Source organism: Centroberyx gerrardi, chromosome 1, assembly GCF_048128805.1.
Source record: "Centroberyx gerrardi isolate f3 chromosome 1, fCenGer3.hap1.cur.20231027, whole genome shotgun sequence".
Lineage (NCBI taxonomy): Eukaryota > Metazoa > Chordata > Actinopteri > Beryciformes > Berycidae > Centroberyx > Centroberyx gerrardi.
The window spans coordinates 32,115,661-32,141,369 of record NC_135997.1 but is presented as its reverse complement, the minus strand read 5'-3'; the positions used below and the strand labels follow the sequence as shown (position 1 = coordinate 32,141,369).

At 40.1% G+C, this 25,709-nt stretch overlaps 2 protein-coding genes across 4 annotated transcripts; both read right to left on the bottom strand.

The window, feature by feature from the left end:
* Positions 1 to 2,346: 2,346 nt before the first annotated feature.
* pop4 (POP4 homolog, ribonuclease P/MRP subunit) lies at positions 2,347 to 6,217 on the bottom strand. Of its 3 annotated transcripts, none has more exons than XM_071910813.2 (7): positions 6,079 to 6,217; positions 5,327 to 5,382; positions 4,886 to 5,115; positions 4,703 to 4,780; positions 4,483 to 4,544; positions 3,870 to 3,971; positions 2,347 to 3,528 (listed from the first exon to the last, which is right to left on the bottom strand). In XM_071910813.2, the coding sequence occupies exons 1-7, from the start codon at positions 6,083 to 6,085 to the stop codon at positions 3,392 to 3,394; spliced, it is 672 nt and encodes a 223-aa protein (XP_071766914.1). In that variant the 5' UTR covers positions 6,086 to 6,217; the 3' UTR covers positions 2,347 to 3,391. The 3 variants fall into 3 exon arrangements, with proteins under 3 accessions (XP_071766914.1, XP_071766916.1, XP_078140243.1); XM_071910815.2 differs by having other exon boundaries at positions 6,075 to 6,203; XM_078284117.1 differs by lacking the exon at positions 6,079 to 6,217 and adding an exon at positions 5,665 to 5,689.
* A 645-nt stretch (positions 6,218 to 6,862) lies between these two features.
* tpcn2 (two pore segment channel 2) lies at positions 6,863 to 25,325 on the bottom strand. The gene is made up of 26 exons (XM_078284974.1): positions 25,205 to 25,325; positions 24,885 to 25,073; positions 21,632 to 21,687; positions 21,402 to 21,478; positions 20,408 to 20,585; positions 18,818 to 18,934; positions 18,491 to 18,597; positions 17,301 to 17,373; positions 16,954 to 17,053; positions 16,770 to 16,835; positions 16,549 to 16,613; positions 15,912 to 16,003; positions 14,090 to 14,171; positions 13,451 to 13,540; positions 13,237 to 13,356; positions 13,077 to 13,136; positions 12,492 to 12,620; positions 12,060 to 12,100; positions 11,857 to 11,953; positions 11,629 to 11,700; positions 10,772 to 10,851; positions 10,038 to 10,143; positions 9,374 to 9,456; positions 9,119 to 9,200; positions 8,723 to 8,814; positions 6,863 to 8,498 (listed from the first exon to the last, which is right to left on the bottom strand). The coding sequence occupies exons 2-26, from the start codon at positions 25,027 to 25,029 to the stop codon at positions 8,420 to 8,422; spliced, it is 2,289 nt and encodes a 762-aa protein (XP_078141100.1). The 5' UTR covers positions 25,030 to 25,073; positions 25,205 to 25,325; the 3' UTR covers positions 6,863 to 8,419.
* Between the last annotated feature and the right edge of the window lie 384 nt (positions 25,326 to 25,709).

Below are 25,709 nucleotides of genomic sequence, written 5' to 3'. Positions count from 1 at the left end.
TTCCCATGGGCACAATAAAGCTGGTATTCCATTCTATTCTATTCAATAAGAAGTGGAAAAAAGAAATTCCATCTCTGTCCCTTGACATGTTCAAATAATAAGTCCTGTCCTTCCAAAGTGTATTATGGTAAGTTTGAACAGTTTGTGATGTATCTGCTGCCTGATACATTATACAGAAATTCCATACCAATGCAAAATTAAAATGAATTCCAGCAGTTCAGAATGACATATAGGACCAGTCATGTATCAAGCTCCATTTGGGTCAGGCTCTCTCGAAGATAGTCAGATACAAGGAACAAGTGTCAAGTAGCACTCTTCATGAGGGAACATTTTCTGAACCAACTACATTAAAATGATTGCTGTGGCTCCCACTGTTTGCAGATCATAAAAATATTGATCCATGATTGATCCACTGCTGTCCATGCCCATTTCATTGCATTATTGAAACTAGTGGGGTAAGCATAATAGGACTGAAACCAGGGGTATGTCACTCTTTAATTGCATAAATTCAAAAGAAAGCTAGTCATGATATTATGTGGCAACTTTTCCATGTTGAAAAAAGAAGTGATCTTAATAGAAACCACAAATTCACATTAACTTCCCACTCTGTTTGGGTGACACAACACATGTCAATACTAGTACACCACAAAAGAGAGAATCCTTTTCTCTGTGACAATAATAAACATGGCAGTGCGGAGGGGACTGGAGGAGAGCTCATGTTTTAAACAATCACATTTTCAAAAACAGCCGCGGTATTAATACAGACGCAGTTAGACTGGTTGAGCGGCACACAGCCGCCACGCAAACGCCTGGGGCTAAAAACAAGTTGCCTGAAACTGCCACATGTTGCCACCTCACGTGTCTCCGGCCTTGCCAAGTTTGCTTAAGGGCTATCAAACACCTTTTGGTATATCTATGCAACTTCATTAGTCATCATCATTACTTCTGCCAGTAAACACAGAGGCGTTGATTGTGTGAATCAGTCAAATACACAAAGCCTGTTTTCAGCCATCAGACCAAAGACATTTTCAGGTCAACATTTTATCAAGTGCTTAGACAACTCAGCTCTTGAAAAACGTGAGTGGCAATCATGCATGTTCGCTTTTGAAAATATCACAGCTCACTGATTTTTCCAAAATGTTTTACACCCTCAAAGGACAGATGGCATAAAGCCCAAAGATAAAGCATTCACTAATTATACATTATACATTATACACGATACAACAAACCATTGTTTTGCCCACGCAGTTTTACAAACCAAACCCAGGAACAATGTCAGTGTCTGTGTGGATGAGTAGTGTCCTCCATTGACCTCAACAACCACCTACCTACTAACTTCCACACTGCTTCATGGATGCTTCTCTGTGGCCAGTTGTAGACTGTGTTTTCCATCACGTTCTACCTTGGCTTTTTCAAAACTGATTAAACAAGGCGGTCATTTTAGGATAGTTTACAGTAGATGGTGAGAATCAAGATAATCTTGATCCCAGGGCAATATAGTGTATATAACCAAGAATTTGTGATGTAACTGGTGGAGATGTGGGGAAAACACAGCCTACGCATATTGAATATAGATTAAAAATTGTATTTAATGTTTACTTTTTAAAAGAAAACAGTTTGCAGAGAAATGAGAACATCTTGAATTATTTTTGCCATCCAATGAGACTTTTTTGTCTTTAAGTTATTGTGCATTGTAGATAAGTGAATGAAAGTAACATACATCTTTTATACTTTTTCATCTAGTCCATTCACATATTTCTGGGTCAACACGTAACATTATTTATAAGATAGAAGTCTATTTTAAGACTGCAAATCTGGATTCTATCTGGAGCAGAGTGACCCTATCTGATAGTTCCTGAAACCTGGTTAACCCTCGAGTGCACAAATAGATGTTTCAAAAATAATATCCTGCAGACAGTTTGATGGGAAAGTGTGTGACAACACTTACAAAGCCCCACTGTTCAGCCGTCTGTCATCAAAGCGAAGACACTTCCAGGGCAGCAGCGTTAACAAGTGGTTAGACAACTAAGCTTTAGAAAAAACATACGCATGGCACTCTGGAGAGTACGAATGCAGGTAAGGAAAACTGACTCGAGTGCTTGGAAAGTCCCGTGAAAGGGCTTTAAGGGGGAAAATAAACACATTTATTGCATTCATCAGTTCCTTGTATTGGCGCTGTATTTTAATTCGGTCCAAATTTGGCTCCAACTTAGTTTAACTTACATTTTTTGAAAAACAGCTACCATTTTTTCCCATAGGTTTTCCACTAAATATACTTTTACCATCAAAGGACATATGGCAGAAAACCTAAAGATATAGTGAACACTAATGGGAAACAAAGAGAAGTTGAGTGCAGACTCTTTTTATTGTGTAGTTAGAACAAAGCAAATGGCTGCTCTGTCCTCTAGTGGACATTGTACATAATAAAATAAACCATTGTTTTGCCTATATAAAAACATACATTTTTACAAATCAAAAACCTGAAACCATTTCAAACCTTGTTCTCAGGGAGCTGACATTTTTCTCCAACAATGCCAATGTCCATTTACTCTGGGTGGGGAAAGTAAAGGCAATAAAGTAAAGAAAGTGAATGTGTAACACTCTCCCCTCCCTCAACAACAAAAAGGTCTAGAGTTTCTATCTACTGTTGCATTGCCAACTTTAATAGTTTGAATAATGATGTTCTCCTGATCCCTCTGAATCCACATCTTTTTTTATGAATCCAATCATCATTCTTCAACAAGCATCTCCTGCCGATTGTATAATGGCAAATGTTGGCGTCTGTGTGTGTGGGGTATTTCACAAAGCTTAGAAAGTTAGCTAACTGTTAGCTAACTGCTAGTTAGTTAACTGTAAAATATATTATGCTATAACCCAATGATACTGATTTGAATCTGTAAAACAAAACTTGCTTAGGTTTAGCAACATCATTCAGTCATGCATGTTGATGATTGCTAATAATAAACATGATAATAAATAAAATAGATTTCATAACACTTTTTAAAGTTGGCGGGCTAACTCACTAATCCTGCTTTGTGAAATCCCCCCCAGGCCTGTCGCAGCTTTGATTCCTCTGCCAAACTCTTCCTTGTTGATCTTTATCAATGACTCAGCAATTACCGGCTGCTGAGATTTCTGGCATTCAAATCGCACTTTCCGGCTCGTACTCTTTCGGAGCAGAAACTCCCCACCCGCTGGAATTTCAGGCTTCTCTGCTCTAATTAGCTAGCTTACTCCTCTACTGTGAAAATGTGATTTGATGTCAGTTACAAGCCGCTGTAAGCTGTGCCAGACACCTGTCCATGCTGCTGCAAATCTGGATTTCAATGAAAGTCGTAGATCACTTCATGTCCCTTAAAGCTTTCTGAGCCGCGCTGCAGTACGACCGCCATCACAAGTCAATGGTCCCTTTGACTTTAAACTTCTTGGCCGAGCGCTCGCTTGCACGCTGTTCGAACTTGTTCCCGTAGATGTGGGAAACGAAGCCGTTGATTTCTACCGCAAACACGCTGTTCCTCTTGGGGATCACTGTCACAGAAAGAGCGGGAGGGGAGAGGAAGAGGAGAAACGTGTTAAGAGACGGTCCGAGAGTGAAAGGTTTGATCACAAGTCCGAGTTGAAAAGTCTGTGAGCAAGACTGAACCTTAACCAGCTCTGAGAATACAACAACAAACATCTGACCCCTTTGGTAAAATGCATGTGTATGAGAGACTCACATGTACTTCATGTGTTATGCAAAGACATTCCTGATTGAACTGTGTATGATCTATACTGACCGTACTGTACAGCTCTATAAATAAAACCGGGAGGTAAGAGTGCATCTTTCTGTAAAACAAGCGTTCAGTGGGTGACACATTCAGCTGCCCGACCTTTCAGTCTGTCCTCTTTGGTGATGATTTTGAAGACGTGTTTGAACTCTTGAACCAGAATCCCTGTAGTTCCCACATATGATGGGCATCTGGACCGAACCACTGTGGGAATCAAAACAAAATGCTAGTACAACGCTGGTAAATAACAAACGAGATATGACGTGCTTACAGAAATACACCCAAGTCACAGTCGACAACCAATTGTTAACGTAGCAACACTCGGGTTAGACCCATATAAGTCTATCCTTTTTCATTTTATTGTTGAATAATGTTTTTTGTAAATTCATTCTTAATTTAAAAGAATTTCATTAGTCGAGTTTTAGTGTTCCATGATGGTCTAAATGTTGTTTCAGAGGCTTTTCCACCCTGATAAGAATAAAATTCTGGGGGAAACACTGAATCCTTGTAATTTTTGGCCATAGCAATAAGATTTAAAGATATTTATCGATATCGGCCTTCAAAAACCCACATCGGTCAAACCCAAAGTGAGCAGAGCCTACACTATCAGTGAAGATCAGCACGGCACAGTGTTACTGATTCAAGCCTTGTGATGTTAACTGTAGTGGAGTCAGCTGCAAGATTTCCATCGCAGAAAGCAAGAGCGAACTCCTACCTGTGATAATGGCACCATGGAAGTCTGCTTTCAAAAGCTTCTGCTGAACAAACTGTGGACTGCTACAAAAGAGAGAGAAGTTTATCAGAGATGTAACACTACTGATATGCTGGAGAGAAAATAACAACCAAGCAACAGACTATATGACAGAGATGAAAAGGCTTTTGAAGTGGTTTCTAATGGGCGATAATACCACTGAGCTCCAAACTGTGATTCTCACCTTGATGGTTTCAATCCACTGCACAAGTCAATAATGTATTGTCTCCATAAGTTATGTAGAGGCAGGAAAAGTTCATATCTAGAGTTGAGAACATACAACAGTTAGCTTATGGCTAGTGGAGCATTTTAACAGCAACAGGATGCAGCAACTGCGACAATCCAAAGTTTTAGATTACCAACCAACCTCTGCTGTTCGGGCTTGATCTGGAAAACCTTCAGTTCCCTCTTCTGTCTGGCGTTGAGCCCTTTGGCTTTCTTGCTGTTCCTCTTCTCTTTCTTCTTCTTGGGCCGGGCGTACTCCAGGATCACGGCTTTGTGAGCCAGGATCCCCTTCAGATCGAGTCGCGAATTGGACTGCATGCTGTTCCTCAGGAAAGCCTGGACGAAAGCGTTCGCTTGAGTGTTCGTTTGAGACTAGAGATGAGAGGAAGACGATAAAGAAGTTCACACAGGTTATTAGGTTTGAAATTTCCCATGGAACTAGGGTGTAAAGAAATATTCATATAGAGATAAAGGTCTGCATTCTAACAAAATACTTACTGATGGGTGCCATTATGTTTCCAACATGCCACGGTTACACTACATACTGTATCAGAAGTAACTGAGAAATAATCTGTCTGCTCACCTCAACACCAAGCATCTTCTCCAGGTCAGGAGGGAACTTGGCTTGAACAAGTCCATCTGTGGAAAACATAAAGATAAAACTTATATTACATTGCCCATATTATAGTTGAAACAGGAAATACATCACATTTCATTTAGAAATTCCGTAGTGTACCGCCATTTAAGATGGACAGATAGTATGCATTTTACAATTAAATTGACAATTTCTGTACACACAAAGCCCAGGCTTCTGGGACCTCATACTCTCCGTTCTAACTTGTATGGAGAGGTCGCCACGCCAATCTCCATTCAAAAGTCTGGTAATTTCATGTGGGCTTGCTTAACGGCAAAGGCACATACCTGGTTAATCATGACTGAGGATCTTTGCTGAATCCTTAAGAGCCACCCTTCAATTCGGCATACTCAAATCCAAAAAGCACCACTTATTTCAATAAAACTTCAACTTTTTAAAATTAGTTCACATTGCTCACTACCGCCCTCAGTGGTGTATTTTGATCTAAGAAGATAGTGGGGAATCCAGGGGAAGCAATTATATACATTGAATTGTATTAAAATTACAGCTGCTTCGTAGATTAGATGCATGCCGAACTGAAAAGCAGATCATGTTGATTTAATGTTGTTCTTTTGCCGATAAGAAAGGCAACATTAAATTGCTGGATGTTCAGGAACGTATCGGGGCTAAGCGAGCGTTAACTGTCACGCACTTGTACATTAGACCGATATTACAGAGCTGTCTTCGAAAATTAAACTCACCGTCCATTTGCACGTTTTTGTTGGCTTCCTAAAGAGAAATTAATCAATTCTGACACCAGAGCTAAGGGAAAATGACTTAGACACATGGGTTGTGAAGAAAACAAGCTGCAACTTCCTCTTCCTCTCAAGGTGTTTTTCCTCTTCTTTCGTTTTTTTCAGGCAGATTTGGCACGGTTAGCGCGCACTGCTGCCCCCACGTGGAAAGACATCTGATATCGCCTTCTGTATATTTCCATGCAGTGTTTTTCAAACAAAATTGGTGCTCCAGGCAAGAATATTTTCTGACACTATGTTTTTTTGTTTTGTTTGTCTTGTACCACATCTCAAATGTGGCTGTTACAATTCATAACTGTAATTGTACTGTGTTGGATACATTACAAATATGTTATCTACATCTGTACATTGAATATATTTGTTGAGATGAATATATATAGCTATATTTTCATAGCATCTATACACCTAGACACATTCTGTACATACGTATGGTCCTCTGTAGACTTAAGGTTTTTGACTTTCAACTTTATATTTCACTTATTCCAGACTGCACATATTTTACTTTTTGGTACATTTTCATATCCTATCATACAGATTTTTTTACTGAGAGAGAGAGGAGGAAAGAGAGAGAGAGAGAGAGACAGAGCGAGAGAGAGATGTAAGAGTCCTGATGCAGAGAGAATGGCTAAAACTGAAACTAAGCTTCTTTCCCCAAGTGAAGCGCTCCAGTATCAACTTAATGATACTTCATCATCGGCCGCTGTGTCTCCAAAAACAAGTCTACAAGGTGTTTACAAAATGTTTCACACATTTATTTTAAAATACATGTTTTAAAATCACTTTGAACAAGAAAGTGAGCCATATCTCATGTTAATGAAGGCACCAGGAAATACATCCCAACTTGTTTCTGTGCAGTTTATTTTCCCTCTTCTGTTTGTTTGTTTTTTTGTTCGTTTGTTTTTTTTTACTACAAAATGCATTTAAATTGTATTTACATTTTATAAAAGAACAAGGCACACAATAGACATTTTACCAATTTAAAGATCTCCATTTATAATAAATAACACACTGACAAGAAGTAAGCTTTTCCCCTTTTAGGTAAAAATTGAATCTGACTTAAAAGAATAAACTGGCTTTATGGCAAATACTTACAATTGTAGACTCTGTGTGGTTTGATATGATACTAAGCTGTCTTGTACCATCCACCACAAATACAGCAAAAATATTAGCATGCACCCCAGTGACCTCAATACTGCACACACAGAGGTGAAACTGCTAACAATTTTTTATTTTCCAATAACCTGCTGTAAGTCCTTAATTAGTGAGATCCTGTATTGTTGTTTTGTGCTTCGGTGCTGTAACGACTACATCCAGTGAAAGGAAATAAAAATAAAAAAAGACTTCAAAAGTAAAATGTGCTGAATCTTTGTAAACTAGCACCATAGTATAGGTTATTCTAATTTTACAGCAGCAGTTCTTAGACTCATACATTCTTCCCAAGCAATGAACAAGTGACACCAGAGCATGACCAGATAATGGACTTGGTTTCTTATAGCTGAATATTTATAGTAAATAAAAAACCAAAAAAAAAAAAAAATGCAGATTGGGGTTTTAATAATATAAGCATTTCTTGGCAGGAAGCAGAAATAATCTCATTGGTTGAATTAAACCTCAGTGGGCGGAGCCAAAGAACTACAGTTTTTCTGGCTAAGTAACATTAGACTGAAGCCCAGTGAAAAAGACAAGAGGTAAGAGAGGAGGAAGCTAATATTATGAAGCCTAGTGCTCTGAAAACATATAATCTAGCCATAAAGTTATCTAGGTTAGCTAGTTAGCTAGCTGACCTTCCAGGTTCAGTTTGTTTCTCCCCTGGTTTTTCCGAGCTGGACCACTGGAAGGTGGGTAGGTTGGTTTATTAAGACCTACCAGCTGGGTATTTACCACTTCCAATGCAGCATAACTCAACTAATCAGAGTATTTCTGCCTCCACAGCAGCTCTGCCACTGACAAATGTTTACAGAACTAAAACTCCAATCTGCGCCTCGCAGTGGTTTCACTGATGAAGTACATGACAAATAATGGAAAAACCTGCTTCCTACTGGATTCAGTGGTACATAGTAAAGTAATAGAAGTAAAATAATATAAGACAAACTAGTAGATCATTGTGATATTGTTGTTCCATCAGCGCTGGTGATCTTCTGACACACAGTAGGCAGTCATAAAACTTAGTGGTCCCTCTGTGACTGGGCACTGGCAGATAAGTGCTGTGTGTGTGTGTGTGTGTGTGTGTGTGTGTGTGTGTGTGTGTGTGTGTGTGTGTGAGTGAGTGAGTGTCAGTGTGTGTGTGTCACCAGTGCAGGTGCAGGTGAGGGTGTTGGTGTAGCTGACTGAGTAGTTCCTCTTCTGTCGGCTCCTGGATCTGCTCTCTGGAGAGAGAGAGAGAGAGAGAGAGAGAGAGAGAGAGAGAGGGAGGCAAAGGAGAGAGAAAAGAGGAATGACGGGAGGACAAGTACAGATGATGTCACATTCTAGTTAACTCAATAAGATAAATACGTACCACACCCAAAACCCAATACATAAATATGTCATGTATAAATACAGTGTCTGTCTTGAGAGCTGTAACAAAACAATAAGCATGAGGTCGGCCTACTTGAATATGAGCTGCACAGAGGTTTCATATCTGGTCCGCTCCACTTCTGTCACTGAGCAGCTGTGACTGCGGTCCCACTTATAGGTGAAGTTCTGTTGGAAGACAGGACATAAAGGTTATTATTATGCATCGTATAAACTTTAAGATGCAGTTTATACTGATTGATCTGCTCGGCCGTCCATCCATCACCATCCATTCAGTTCATGCATGCACAAGTTAATGCAACTATATTGGTTTTCTTTACTTTATTGGGTCATAATCCACCTGAAACAATGCATATCAGAAAAAACGGATCTATCCAACAGGCCATGCAGTTTATTGGTATATTAGTACTTTTAGATGTAGTTTATATGAATGTATGCATCCATGGATCCATGTGGTCTGTGCGACTCCTACCTCTAAGATGAGCGCCACAAACAGGTTGACCCACATGACAGAGGAAGTGAGCCACCAGCACACAAAGTAGACCTTGGCCCAGCTGGGAGGGAGCCAAGAAACATTATTATCATCATCATCTTCATCATCATCATCATCATCATTATCATCATCATCATCATCATCATTATCATCATCATCATCATCATCATCATCATCATCATCAACAACAATAACTTCTGCTGTGGATTAACAGTGGACTGTGTGGTTTCTTACTCGGTGGTATATCTGCTGTAGGCTTCCATGAATGCCTGCCAGTTGTTGACCACCATGATGTTGTAGAGCAGAATGATGGATGCCTGAGAGGGAGAGAGAGAGAGAGAGAGAGAGAGAGAGAGAGAGAGAGAGGGAGAGGGAGAGGGAGAGAGAGAATGTTTAAAAGTAACCAAGCAGTAATGTCATTTTATCACAAGGTGGCGCCAGTTAGTTTGAATAGAAATCAACAAATTGGACCGGACTCTTGACAGCTGAGTGATATGATTTGATGTGAAACAGCAGTGTGTTCTTCATTAATAACACACCTCAGAATGCAATCATTGGCCAATCAGAATTGAACATATACACTTACCTCAAACACAACAATATGACAAAGCTATAAAAACAGTGTGGACTAAATTAAAAAAGAAGGAAAACAAAGTAATGAAAAATAAAATCAAACCTATTCTTTCTGCATAATACTCTCAACTACCAGACAAAAACTGGTTGTATAGCCAAAACTGGCTAAAATTCATAAGCAGTAAGAAAGAAGACCACAGTGTCATTTCCCATTTCACTGCCCATATCTTTTATTGTAAAACCACATGATTTAAGAGAGAGAGAGAGATGGGGAAGGGATCAAATGAAATCCTTCAACAATCTTCTGGATGGATTTGTTACTCACAGCGAAGTCATTGAAGTTGTTGGGCCAGTAGCCCAGTTCTTCATAGGTGCCACAAGCATAGCTGAAGTTAGAGGTGATATTCTCCGTGGTGGAATTGGACATCATACTAGGACACACACACACACACACACACAGACACACACATTTAAGAACCAGGGACTAATTAGCCCCACTGTAATGTGACTGCTTCATTTGCACATTAAATGATGTAGCCCTTTTCTGCCTGTGTAAGCACTTTGTTTTTGCACTGACGAGTGACTTTTTATTGCACTATGTTACTCAACCCTTATTGAACAAAGGTTATCTGTATGGATGGCAGATGCTGTCGAGATTTGTTATGTGTTTTACTGTTTTTTGGACCTCCTCTCCCCCTGCATTAACAGATCTTCAGTGTGTTTTCTGATCACACATTGAAATGCATTGAAGATCTGATCACCCAAACCAGCTCCAGACGTGGTCAGAGACACATTTGGCCACAGCGTAAATGCAATGGATCTTCAATGCACATATAGAAAGTACGGAAAGGGATTCAACCAGTCTTGTCAGGATACTGGTGGATGAGGAATAAGGAAGACAAAGTGTTTACTGTCAGTTTTGTCAGAGAGGAAGCGTCTTTCCTCTTGGCAAGGGAAAGAGAAATCAGAATTCTGTGAGACATTTTAATGCCAGGTGTGAATGTAAGAGAGGAGAAGAAAAGCATAACTATATTAAGCAGTATCACTATATTACTATACCTCATCATGTGTGTTGGCGGTGGTGTAATGGCTCCCTCAAACAGCCAGATCCCAAACACAGCAAACACATAGTACACCACCTACAGAGAGAGGATGAATCTGCTGTTAGGAAAGCATCAGGTTCATTCCAAAATGCTGCACTTTGATTTTAGATTTATGCATCACTCAAATCAATGAATATTACAAATACGTGTCTGAGATGGAAGTCATTGTCAGAAAAGTTACTATTTTATTATTATTATATTGTTTTTATTATTACTATATTTATATTAAGGCGTGTTTGCAAGTGTGGACACAAATTTTCTGCATGTTTGTTCCTCTAAATCTAAATCAAAGCTCTTAATATGCTAATACCTTCAATAGAATTCCATATGGGTTTTGCATTTCAGATTTTAAGAGCAGCTATGTTTTCAAATAGTAGATGTCTCACTTTGGAATGAAACTCTTGAATGAATGAATGAATGAATGAATGAATGAATGAGTGCATGGATAAATGAATGAATGAATGAATGAATGATTGTATGTTTGAATGAATGGATGAATGAATGAATGAATGCATGGATGAATGAAGGAATGAGTGCATGGATAAATGAATGAATGAATGAATGAATGAATGAATGAATGAGTGCATGGATAAATGAATGAATGAATGAATGAATGAATGAATGATTGTATGTTTGAATGAATGGATGAATGAATGAATGAATGCATAGATGAATGAAGGAATGAGTGCATGGATAAATGAATGAATGAATGAATGAATGATTGTATGTTTCTAAAACATTACCAAACAGCGACGGCACACCAACTGATGGCAGTATGCTGATGTGGACAGTGTGTGTGATGATGTCACTCACCACCAGCACTCCGGCAAAGGCCCGGAGGTTTTTCACCAGGTCCAGCAGCGTACTAGCGACTAGAGCCATGAGCTGGAGAAACAAAATGAAGTATGCATAACACACATAATAGGGACACAAAATCACAGGATCTTATTTGTGATGAGGTAGTAGAGTGTCAGTAGCTTGAGCTTTGAGCTATTAGAACACACAAGACGATGCGTCGTCCTACAGCCATCTACTGTGTACCTTGATATCTGGGATGATGCGCAGGAAGCGGAAGACGATGAGCATGTTGACCAGGCGAACCATCTCCCACAGAGACAGACTGTGAGATGTTGGGTCCCTGTTGTGGTGCACACACACACACACACACACACACACACAGTGTCAAGTCAGGTGTACAATCATAATATGCAAGCATTTATGAATGGAGGAAAATAGAAACCTACCATGGAAGTCTGTAGGTGGCAAATATAGTGATCTGCAGGGCCTAATGGGAAAAATAACAAGAAAATGAAAATGTGAGAAATAGGAGAGGGGATCAAATGCTCATATGAAATTTTAATTCAATAATCCAATTTGAATTGTCATGTATGCACATTATTTGACAAGTTGAAAATAGAAATGCAAATTTCATTTTCAAAGACTTGCTCTTGCCTGATGGTGCAATGGTGAAATTGTATTTTCATTTCCCAATTTGCATTAAAGGAATACGGAAAGCTTTTGGTAGATTGTCCCGACCTGATATACCGGAGACACATGGAGGATTTTGGGCCAATCCCCCAAAAACTGTGTGTATTCCTTTAACATTTGAGTAAAGTTAACACTACAGTTCCATATGTATTCAGCATTAAAAGAGTATGTTGGCGCAGCGGTGTTACCGTTAGCAGGATGGTGAGGAGGCCGTCAAAGATGTTGTTCCTGTAGGACAGGTACCCTCTCCAGCCAAAGGCAAAGATCTTCAGAGACATTTCCAACAGGTAGTAGAAGATGAAGCAACAGTTGATCACCTGACAGCCAATGGGGAAAGTGTCAGCTTAGGGGCAATTCACATTCACTTCTACTCGTTTGTGAAGCAGATTATCTTAAGAATTAAAAGAAAAACCAACTGGAAATCTATTTTCCGAAATAGGTTCTTCTATCCAATCTGTAAAGGAGGTGTTAAGATTGTAGACTCACTAATTAATCAGTGTTTGAATTTAAGCTATATAGATCTGACAACACACACACACACACACACACACACACACACACAAAGTTACACAAAGTTCTGATTAAGCTGCAGTAAAATGCACAGAGGATCACAGCACAGAACCACACGCTGCTTTAACCAGTTAGACTGGCTTTCTATTCTGTCTGCAAAATACAACGAACCCTGAGCCAAGGCAGCAGAGCATGTGAGGTGAGTGTTAATCAATAACCAACTTAAAACTCCATATGACAAAAAAAAAAAAACAGCTGCTAACCTCCATGTTGTAGTCGTCTCTCTCTGCAATGGACTTGTCAGAGTTCAACACCAGGATGGTCTGAAACACACGCAAAGGAAACATTATAGGGTATGTTAGCCAGCTTGGTCAGTGTGTGTGTGTGTGTGTGTGTGTGTGTGTGTGTGCGTGTGCAACTTACGCATATGCACATGACGTTGGCCAGTGCCACCGCGTTACCAACTATAGTGAAATAGTAGTGACTGAAGACCACCTGGAGCTTCTGCAGGACTGGAGAGTTGTACTGGGGCAAGGGTGGGTGCTGGGGAGGACACACACACACACACACACACACATAGAGTCAGTGACATACATAACAAATCTCAAAGTGAAATCAAATGTTGAATAAATCCTACCTCTTTGATGCGATCCTTATCCAGCTCGTCAAACAGCTTCCTGAAGTCGTCTCGGTCCATGTAGCCGACGGCTGAGTACGGCTGCACCTCCTGCAGGTGTGGGAGGTAGATGGACATGGGCAGAAGAAAAATTAATTCACCGATTAAATGCACAAGGTATCTGCGGATCCTTAAAAGGTCTGAATAAGTCTTAAAATAATTACATTATTATTGAAATTTAAGGTCTTAAGAAGTAAAGTAAAAAGTACGAATGTCTTAAAACTTATTAGAAGTCTTTTCTTTACCATGTAATTACAGGTTTCCTTGTGCTGTCTGTCCCCTAAGTCGTACAATATGTATCCTATCTTCTTTACTAAACACAATTCGACGTCATGTCCCGTAACAATCAATTTCCTGCTATCCTTTTTCTTATCCTGCCCATTTATAGTTTCACAGCTTTCATTCCAAACAGGCTGTTTTTTGCCAGCTTTGTTTATTTGGGTTTTGTAATTGGTGTTAAATTCCAGGTAGCATTAAAAAGGTCTTAAAAAGTCTTCAATTTGTCTCTCTCAAACCTGCAGCCCATTGAGTATAAGTTGCAGTGTGTATGCAGCCCTGCCCACCTCCACCTGGACAGTGTGATGTGCTGTTAGCTCTAACCTTGATGATGGCCGCTCTGTAGTAGCTCTTCATCTGGACCCTGGACATCACCTCCAGCACCGCATCAACACGCACACGCTCTCTGATCAGGAAAAAAACAGACTGACTGACAATCTGCTGTAATGAAGGCAGCCTATGTGAGAAGCAATTTTGTTTTGGGGGTTTTATTGCGCTCCACACTGAATCTCTCACTATATTCGAATGGAAGCTAAAGATATTATCTCAGCTCAAAAGCCATGAGGGCAAATATCCTAAATGATACATGTTGCTGTTGTCGATAAATTGCATATAGGCTAACATAAGAGCATGAGGTGGTCAGCTGGGTTCACTTATACTGACTCATTAGTTAAATATACGTCCCTTGTCTCTAGATGCTGCAGCTGCGTATCTCGCCTTATGATTTAATGAGCTATATTCAAGGGAAATTGCACTGGATCAACCTTAGGTTCATGTAATTGTAGAATGAGCTCTCATAGGATGCATGCATATCCCTTCTCTGTAAGTCTGACTTGATCTTTCTATTACTGATCAGCTGGTACTAAGAATCACCTACACCAGTCATGTTTGGTTCATATTTTTTACCTTCAGCATGCTTGCTGGGTAAGCAGGGGGCAGCTTGGTGCAGAGCCATAACCACCAAACTGTGTTACCATTTGTTGCTATATATGGTTTTATCTTGTGACTGGAGTGTTCCTGACTGAATTCAATTTTATGTTACTGTTTATTCCATCAGACTGTAATGACATTATGTTAATTACTTTCGCTACAGCGTTCATTAAAGCTGCACTAAGCAACTTCGCACATTGCCGGTCCCAAATGGCAGAAGTAACTGTCTGAATTTTGAGGACCTCAATAACCAGGAAATCCTGGGTATTGCAGCCCCAATTCATGATTTATGCTGATGACACGGATGTATTTTTACATAAAAATCTTTAAAGTTTCATCTCATTTCTCATCTCATTATCAACTAGCAATCTGCACAATCCGTGGGGTTGACCGTGATCCCTCTACTCTTACTATCTCGTCCATCTTTTGTCACTCTCTCTCTCCAGTATGGCATCAAGGAAGATGCTTTTTCTGCATGAGCGCAATAAAGTCTCTTTCCAACATCTCCTTGTTGCAACTGACAATGCCAGATACTGTAATAACTTGTTACAATATGATAAAATGGCCTTCTAAATTAGTCAAATCTGTAATAAAACCTGATATAATAGGTTGCTGAGTAATCTAATGACATCTTCAGACTGATATTGTAATATTTTTTTCCCAGTGATTATTACATTATAAGGGATACACTGTTAATTTCTAAATGGGTTGAAAATATAATAAATCCTGTTATATGATAATATAATAAACTGCTGGATAATGTAATAACATCACATTATTACATTAACTGGTGATTATTACGTCATAAGTGGTGTAACATTCAAATATGTTGAATATGTTACACCACTTATCAGTCAATGTTATTATTACATCATAAGCTAAAAAATGTTGTTACATGTTACACGCCTTATGAAGTCATAATGGATGGTTAATGTAATAATGTGATGTTATTACAACATCCAGGTGTATTACATTAACAAGATTTATTACATTTTCAACCCATTGGGAGACACATTTTAATACATTATTACATTATCATTTGCTACATGTCTCCACTGGTCTTCCCATATTAGTGTCCTACTTCAAATAAATGCAAACATGATACCTAATGATTGATAAATACCCATGCAGTTTTGTCCAGATAAGATGCCTTCTGCGTGTTTGTGTGTCATTACATCTGTGTGTGTGTGTGTGTGTGTGTGTGTGTGTGTCTTACACAGCAGCCCGGCCTGTTCCCTGGCAGCTGAGGACTTGGAAAGCAGCTCTGATTCCCAGCCGCCTCCTGATGATGGACGTCTGGACTGACATCTGCATCAACACACGGATGGACAGGAGGATTTGCTTTAGATGTTTTATGTCCTTAAAGTGGTAATCTGTGTAATCTGTCTTTTGTTTTGTTTTTATTTTGTCTCCATCTTTGTTGCTAAGTGCTCTTTGCTGTGGTGTTTTTGCACTGTACTTCCCAGTTCCTACTTGTCAAACCACTGTTCTGTAACCCTGACAAAGGTCATTACAGCTGAAATGCACTGGGTTTTAACGTTAAAGCTTTTCAATTGTTCTCCAAGAGTAGCTGGATTTTCTTTCATTCCTTTGGTTGTTTTTAATTCATGAATCTTGGAGGAGCTGTAAGGTTGCGACAGATGTTTTGCAGACAGACGGTGGGAAAGTGTGGAACAGTGTGAACATGAAGCAGGGTGTTGCTGGAAAAGAGCATGGGGCTCAGTAGCCTCAATTCTCCCTGGATAAATAAATATTTAAAAATGAAAAGCATCATAAAAAGCAGTTATCTGTGACTGAAAATATGATTTTCTTGAACATCATGATATCCTCTGGATGGAAGATGTGGGACTCACCAGTAAATATCCCCTGAACTGGTTGTAGATGATGGCTGTCAGTAAGTTCATCAAGAAGTAGGTTCCTGAGAGGAAACAAAAGAAATTCCCTTTTAAACACTTCACTATAAACTCTATTGTATTGCTTTAGCAGTGGTATCATGTATACTTTACTGCTACTTTGCTACTCACCTTACCTACAGGCTGCTGCATATATATAGACAATAATGATCAATGCTTACCAATTACACTGAAGGTGATGAAGAAGATGGAGTAGGCTCTGTTTAAGGAGTAGGCAGGGATCATCACTGTGACAGGACAAAACAAATGCCTTAAGACCGTGGTTTACTTCCGAAGCAGCACAGAATATTAAGCTGCTACAAAGTGCTAGGCGTGTTTATCATATGAACGATGAAGCAGCGGTACCGTCTGGGTTGTTGGCCGTGGTGAGCAGCACCAGCAGAGAGGTGAGGGAACGAGGCAGGTCTCTGAAATACAACTCCCACTCCCCGTTCTTCTCCGCGTCCTGGAGGCGACAGAGAGGAAGAGAAGAAGAGAGATGGAGATAATAATTAGAGACATTGAAAAGGAATTATTGAATTATTACTGGTGATTAGAGGAAACTTTGGTATATGTGTGTAGGAAAGTGTGTGTGTGTGTGTGTGTGTGTGTGTGTGTGTGTCTGGGACATGTCCGGGCCTGAGTACAGGCCCAGGCGTCAGCTGTACAGTGTGTATTTACCAGGGCGTGACCGAAAAAAGAGCTGAGCTCACCTCTGTTTTAACAAACAGCAGCATGCCGATCATAGTGAAGAGGCAGAGGTGGAGCGCCAGCAGCAGGATCACACTGCAGGGACAGAGACACACACACACACACACACACACACACACACACACACACACACACACAGAGGGTGGGAAAGGTTAAGGTTGATTCAGTGTAGAAGCAACAGCACAAGTGGCTCTCCATTGATTAAGCAGCGTTATCACAAGCACTGTGGCTTTATACAGTGTAACCAGAGTATATCAGTATATCAGTGTGTGGCTTCTGTCTGTGCGGTAAGGCTATGGGGAAGTGGGGACCCAGTGATAGAAGTGAGAATGCTCTAAAGTAGATGCTGGTTTTCCATTGGTGAAATGTGATTTAAACCAACTGTAGTAAGAAGTCTGGAGATCTGCATTTTTGTATTTGGTTCCTTTAGGTTCACACTGTCCAATTACAAGCCAACCAGGTCTGCTAAACAAAAGTCACATGACTCACATGTAGCTTGTTCATTGGACAGAGTTTTGGTGACCTGTCATCCTGCCAGGTTAGAGATTTTGGCAGTGGAGGGATTCAAAACAAACCTGATTCCAGTCCCTGTAACTTCAGCTAGGCATAATGGACTTGTCTGTGCTCTTCTTCTCTGGTGTTCACACCAGTTAAGAACACATGAAGAAATAGCTGAATATGAGCATCAGTCCAGACTTCATTTTGTTATGCTAGGCTTTCCAAGCATGAGGAAATGCTGGCTGTCAGATGTTTCCTTATACCCATAAACCCTTACGTGTTGGTGTTGTTTTATGTTCTCACTCCTAACACATTACACAGAGACAGAGAGATTTTCAGGCGTCTTGGTGCTGTGAACTAAAGGAGGAAATGCTCCAGATTTTGAATAAAAAAACTGCTCTAAAAATGCTTGGTGTGAACAGACCTAGATCAAACTGGTATTATGAACTCCATTTAAATGAATAGAAGATTCACTCATAAGGTGCAAGTTATAATCGTCTTTAAAATCTTTTCAAAAGTACAGACTCTAGAAAGTGAGTTTTGAAAGCCAGAAATCTCAGCAGCAGCAGTAATCATTGATTAATTTGTATTGATCAACAACTCCATCAACCCCCACAGATATATTATGGTTATTTTGTGATATGAGACAGTAAAACCCTCCAAAGAGGGCAGCCTGTGTGTGTGAGTCAGATACCTGGCGATCTCAGGCAGCGTCCTCTTGATGCACTTCAGTGTCTTCTTCATCAGGGAGGAGTTTTGGAGGAGGAAGAATGGCCGGATGAGTCTTCGCACTCTCAGTTTCTGATAGGTACAATTGAGAGATCACATTTCGATCAATTTTAGGATCAACTTTAGGAATGGAATCCATATTCTATAATGCTCTTATCTTATTTGATGCATTTCATCCTGGCCCAATGCACTGCTGCACACTCAATAACTTCTCAAATGCTTTATGTTCACTGTGTCCTGCAGCTATTTCATCACACACCATGTAAGAGCTTGAACGGTTGAACAGCCTCACCTCGTCACACACCATGCTGACAGATAACACCCAATCAACGACGGAGGCCGAGATGACTACAGTGTAGCCGATCAGCCATTTGTTCTTCCTGAACTCCTCCCAGCCAATCAGATAGCCCTGAGGACAAAAACAGACGAAGTGAGGCGATGGTTCAAATAGACAAATAATTAGGAAATACACAATAATTACATGTGCCAAGTTGCATGTCTAAGTCTTATTTAATCAGATAGGTTGGCCTGGGGAGGAAGATAAACACATGCGCACCTTTACCCTTGGGTGCTGCCCAGTACAAACAGAGTTTTATAATGGTGGCCACTGGGCGGTCATGGATGAAGTGTCTTGCTACAGTGTACTTTGCTCAGAGTTGCCAAGGAAGGGGCCACTGTTTCTTAGGCAGAGGTGTATAGCAACTGATAATGCATTAAGCACAGCATAGTGTAATAGCTTGTTAAAATGTAATTTATCCCTCTGAATGGGTCAAAAATATAATAAAACCTGTTAATGTAATAAGTTGCCAGATGATGTAATAACCTCACAGTATCACATTCACCGGCAATTATGACTTCATAAAGCGTGTAACATATTTTTAACTGATGATGTAATAAAAATAATGACAAATAATGTGATACCTTGAGTTTCGTACATTCTTCTTATTCTTACATTATATTATTAGTCAATATTGTTATTGCATCATCAGTTCAAAATATGTGACAACTCTTATGAAGTCATAATCGCCAGTTAATGTTGTTACATTCCCTAGCAATTTATTACATTAAAGGTTTTGTTACATTTTCAAGCCATTTAGATTTTATTACATTTTGGAAAGTTGTTACATTATCTGTCAGTTGTAACATTACCAGTTGCATCTATTCACTTATGCCACATTCAGGTCTTATCATATTTATGGTAAATACAAGCTGCTGACTGGGAAAACTGTGTTCTAGTAGTACAAGTAGGACACAGAAATTGTTTGTAGGCTCCAATATCTTTCACTTCCGTCAACACAGGCAGCAAACATGGCAGGGAATCCATCAATGTTAGCAGTTCAAGGTAATAAAAATCAAAATCATGAGTATATTCACACTAATACAATCAACTCTACTTAAGAGGAGGAAGCAATATCTACTAGTTTGTTCATGGTTGATTTTAAAGTAACTTTTTAACAACAACAACTGACCATATGTTTGCTAACTTAACCAGTTAAACCAGTTAACCAGATACCCAGCTAAACAGGTGAACACTTCCAAGTTGTAGATGTCACGCTGGTTTTCTACTTCTTCTGATATCATGTGAACGTGGCATTATATAATTGACACCAAAATTTAGAAATCTGCTTTTGAGCAGTGACTGAAGATGATATTATTTGGTCAAAGTGATAAATTCTTAGATGTAAGTCACAAAACTATCAGCTTAGAGGGAACACTTGTCCTGAATGTGATTTTTTTCAGATATAGCATCCACATAAACTTCTGCCAATCGATCCTTGCTCTCCATTATGATGATAAAAACTACAAGATCAAATTTAGACTCACTTAAGCTAACGTATGGCAAGTGGAACAGAGTTTATCTGAAACCCGTGGCTGTGCTCACCTTGACAGCGAGGTCGAGGGAGAAGACGATGAGGCAGAGCATCTCGATGCTCTCGGTGAGGCCGCAGGGAGGCTGCCAGGGCGGAGCGGCGTGCCGCGGGTCCGAGGACACCGACAGGGAGGACGGACGCTCCACGAACGCCAGCAGCAACACCACCGCTATGCTCAGACCCAGGCCCCTGGGCAGGGAGAGAGGGATGGGATGGAGGGATGGAGGGATGGAGGGATGGTTGAACATTGGAACATACAGTATTCTTTGTGAGTGACACTCAACTTGATGTGAAAACAGTCAAAGCTCAGGTTTAGATTTGACTTGCATACATTAACTGCTGGTTATGTGTGCTGCATAAATACTTTCATTCATATGAAGTGGCCTAAAAGTATTAATGGGGTTGATATCATTCTTCAACCTTTTTTTTAAGTCTTCACAGCTTCATATTGACTGGCCAATTATTGTTAGTTTGTAGAAACTTGTAAATTGAGGCATGAGGAATGCAAGATTCATTATCAACCGCAAGATGTGTTCCATTAAAGTCAGAATTAAATATTCTACAATAAGCAAATAACTATCATCAATTATTTGTGATTTATATATTACAGACACAGGTGCACTACTTTCAACGAGCATACGCAGCTTTATTCAGATATCATTTATAAATCAGGCATAAGTAACTTGAAAAAGGATTATGGTAAAGATTACAGGGGCTTTAAAGGAAAAATCCTCTTACACTGTTATATACTGTATTATCAATCTGTGATGTTCAGTACATTCTAGCAGTAATTTAAATTTTTGCTGTACCCACTTTCCCTCAACCTGCCTCATCTACTTCTACTTCAGTTAGTAATATCCTACGTTTCCCAGAATGCCTTTTGACAACCCCCAGGGAAGGGGGCAGTTGCAGTTGCCTGAGCAGTTGTTAGAAATTGTGAACCACAGAGAGGCTGCAAGCTAAAAGAGAGAAACTTTTGCAATGAGCAGAATGACTGTAACTTACCACTGGCATATCCTTGAGTAGTACCATCGATACAGACGCAGTGATCTGGCATCGACCCGGTGGTTGATTGACCGATACTGTACAAGTTCAACAAGACACAGCACACAGCACAGAGTATAAGTCTGTTTTTACAGACTATAACATATGATGGGCATCATATATTTGACCCAGTGACATGCCTAACCCCAGTCAAAACATTATATACTGTGTGTGTCTGTTCATGCCTTTACCTGTATGGCGTCCTCGATGAATACGACAGCTTGCTGGATGTAGAGGGCCTCGTCATCTGTGCAAAACAGTTTGAGAAGCATGACCGTCTACAGCGCTATCACCAACAAATACTGTGTCACGGATCTATGTACAGCCCAGAGGTGCTGCAGCACTGGGATGTTTGCAGTCCTCACTCACCTTGTGTATTTTGGCTCAGCATGACTTGGCTGAACAAGGCTGCAGAATGTATAATTTATCTGAGATGATGTTGTCCCTAGAACTGGTTGGATTAGGAGCTGAGAAGACAAGGTTTCTAACCCTAACCCTCTAAACTACAGCTAAAACAGACAAAATAAAGAAAAACACCTGAATAGGTAAGGGGTCTAGCAGGGTGCTGGGGTAAAGCTGTGGGGCATATTTTCCTGGAATGGTTTAAGTCCACTCAACTCCAAGGGAAAGCAAAGCTACTCTTATGAATAAAGAACTATATTCATTTTATAATAAATATTAAAAGAATACTATACTAACATCACAGGAAAGCTTAAAAATATCATGCATAATGGAATAAGTAAAAAACATATACATAAAAAATACCATACTATAAGGCTAGTATAAACTCATTATTAATGACATATATGGACAAATATAAGTCCCTATGGGGATATTGTAGGAATTTTATAGTATATTATGTATACACTATAACACTAGTGGCCACTGAATGGCTTGTTGTTTTAAGCATAAAACCAATATAGATAATGTGATACTTTATTGATACTGGTAGTGAAATAGGCTTTTTTCTCCCCTCCCTCCACAGAGAGGTCAGAGGTCAGAGGTCAGAGTCAGAGTCTGGAGCTGGTAGGGATTCAGTGTCTTGCTCAAGGGCACTTCAGTAAGGGGGTGCTTGTCAACATGGGGATTTGAACCCTGGTCTTTCTAAGTCTCTCTAACCACTAAGCCAACCTGCCACCCTCAAACCACACATATACAATGTCTGCTAATTAAGCAATCCCTATAGAATGCTTCAAATCAAATTTCTTTTATATAGCACGTCTCATACAACAGTGTACCCCAAAGCACTTTACAGACACGGTTAAAAAAGCCAGTAACAGAAACAAGATACCCAACATCGTGAAGGGTCACAAGAAAAGGATTAAAAAAAGTTTAAAAAAGTGCAAAGATAAAAGATAAAAAACAACTCATTCAAATATAGCTTTGGAGACTGAAACAGTATTTTCCAACACTATAAATAATACACCAAATAATGGGATTTCTTGTGGGCCAGTAGTGTCCCATGCTTCCAGTAGGAGGTTCACACACTGGGTACAATGGACGCCCAGGCATATTTGAAGTGGTTGCGATGGCTGACGGTGGCCCAACCCTTTAAAGTTCATTATTGGAGGGTGTTTTCCTTTATTTTGGCAGCTACCTACATGTTGCCTCACAAGGCTAAAGAACAGTAGTAGGCTAACGCAGATGCGGACAGCTAAAGTACGGTAATGTAACCATATGGGCTACGCTTGGACACTGCATGCATAGAAAAGAGGATAAGAGAGCTTTGAGGTGTGTGTGTGTGTGTGTGTGTGTCTGTGACAGAGAGAGAGAGAGAGAGAGAGAGAGAGTTGTCTGATGCTGGTGGAATTAAAAGATGAAGACAGAAGAATAAGCTCCACTTCACCAGAATAGAATAGAATAGAATAGAATAGAATGGCCAGTATCAGAAACGAGACTATTTCTTTATCACATACCACAGTTTGCACCACAGTTGTCAGATTTTGAATAACTGTAACTTTTCCATGTAGCACTTACATACAGAACAGAGCAGACATGGTGACTCAGCTGTGGCCTGTGTTTCCCGCCCCACACACACACACACACACACACACACACACACTGCTGACTCTATGCGTCAGAGCAGGATGTGTCATTGTGGCGGTGGGTGCCACTGACAGGCCAACACTTTAAACGGTCGAAGAGGCCACAATGCTGAAACACACACCAAGCACACGCCACAATGGACTGAGAGCGGCAGTTCTCACACTTGTTTGCAGTGGCGGTAACAATAGAACACTTACCGCTCATTTGGGCCCCCCCCCCCCCCCAAAAAAAAAAAACCTAACACATCTCACCAAGGAAATCCTGCACACTGCCTTTTCACTACAACACCACTCATTCCTTCAGCTATCATGCTTATGGAGATATTAAATATCCATAGAAACAATAATAGGCCTAAGCGCTATCATATCCCCTGCTTATGTCTGTGTCCAGTGATTTCATGGGCATGAAGGAACAGATAAAAGTAGCTACCACATATTCTCAGAAAAGCATTAATTTATGCTTCCTTAAAAGAACATATTTTCATAAAACATCAGTTTGATACTACTTACTATGATGCATTTTATTAATTTATGTCATAAAGTTTTATGTCAGCCTATAAAGGTGGTAAATTCTGCAAAGTGGGTGAAGTCAGTTTGTTTGAGGTTCCTGTATATCACTACAAATCACATACAATATTGTACATGGTAGACATGTCGGAAAATGCTACAAGACATTCTACGTCATAGAAATACAAGACGCTGCAGTATATTTAGATGGACAAATAGCTAAAGAATATTAACATTAGTCATAAAACAAGTTCCCTAAATGATCATTACCTGCCATGAAGTGGAGTTTTATGAGTTCAGTGCCACTAAACCTCAAAGGATAAGATTGACTGAGATTTAATGTATTTACGCATTTGGAAATATTTAGCATCCTTCTGTGTGTGGGCAAGTCAAACAATGAAGTCAGTTTGCTTTGGTACCTGGGGGTTTTGTTATTGTGTCTGTGCTGCTCAATAGTGAATTTATAGTGACCTTACTTGATATTTTTACTTTCTATGGCAACACTATAATATTCCTATAATATTCCTATAGGGACTTGCAGTGGTGCTCAATAGTGAGTTAGTGTCCTTATTGTACTTTATGGTATTTTTTCCTCCTGTGGTATCACTATAATATTCCCATAAGAACTCATAGCTTTGCTGTGATATTTGTATAGTATCATTCTGAAATATATTATAGGGTTACTATAGGCCTAGGTCATTTTCTATAGTAGGTGGGGAGGTAAGACTTGACACAGTGAGACCTATGATCAAAACAGCCATATGCATTTCTCCCATGAAATTAAACTATTCCTGATTTTTCTAGGGGACCCCATGCAGGCCCCCGGACCCATGTTTGGGAACCACCGACCTGCTGAGAGTTAGTACTAGCTTCAACATCCACCTCCACTCACCTCCTTCGACACTGCACGACCCCCCGGCGACTGAATAGGACATGCGTCGGCTCCCGGGGGCCCCTCCATGATCCGGCTCCGACCTGGAGCCGTAATCCGATGACCCTCCGTTCGCGCTACCGGCCAGCAGACTGTCCGTTTCCATCCAGGAAATCCAGCGGAGCTTGTTTATGCCCTGCCGCTCCTCAGCTATGAAACAGAAAGTAGTACAGCAAACCTTGCAGGCGTCTATTCTCTGCGAAACCAGGTGGGGTTATTACAGGATCATAAACTATATAGAAAGCGACTCGGATCGGTTTATGTAAAGTTTGGATACTCACTGACAAATCCCTGAAGTTTCACACAGCATAACAACTCAGAAGGAAATGTGTTTTTAGGAAGCGTCGCTCCTTTACTCCTCCCTCCCCTCCCTCCAGTCCTGAAGTATCACTTTACACTGGCTTACACCCATGGGCGCCTAACTCAAAGAACAACTCCACCTATAGAGCACATGCTGCCACCAACACACGAAGAAGGCCGAAGTGGAGGGGGAAGCCTTTGATTTGCATAATCAACTTTACTGCCTTTCTAGACTGGCATAAAACTTTATGACATGATTTAAGAAAAGATTAGAGGAATCTTTATTGATCCCCGTGGGGAAATTGGGTCGTTGCAGCAGCAAATAGCCTAGTAATAGGATACAATGAAGAAAATAGAATATAAATAAGAATGCAGCAAATGGAAGGCAATATGGCAACATAGCCCTACTAGATATAGGAATGAAAAGTAGCCAATGAAAATATAAAAATTACAGCATGTGTGCAGTCAGTGTGCAAAATAATAGCA

Coding starts and splice junctions, on each gene's coding strand:
- pop4 (XM_071910813.2), bottom strand. Junction 5,116..5,326: donor AGAAGATGCTTGGTGTTGAG/GTGAGCAGACAG, acceptor TCTCATCTCTAG/TCTCAAACGAACACTCAAGC. Junction 3,972..4,482: donor CCATGGTGCCATTATCACAG/GTAGGAGTTCGC, acceptor TGATTCCCACAG/TGGTTCGGTCCAGATGCCCA.
- tpcn2 (XM_078284974.1), bottom strand. CDS start 25,029: ATGGAAACGGACAGTCTGCTGGCCGGTAGCGCGAACGGAGGGTCATCG. Junction 16,614..16,769: donor CATCACCTTCAGTGTAATTG/GTAAGCATTGAT, acceptor GTTTCCTCTCAG/GAACCTACTTCTTGATGAAC. Junction 9,457..10,037: donor ACAACTTCAATGACTTCGCT/GTGAGTAACAAA, acceptor TCTCCCTCTCAG/GCATCCATCATTCTGCTCTA.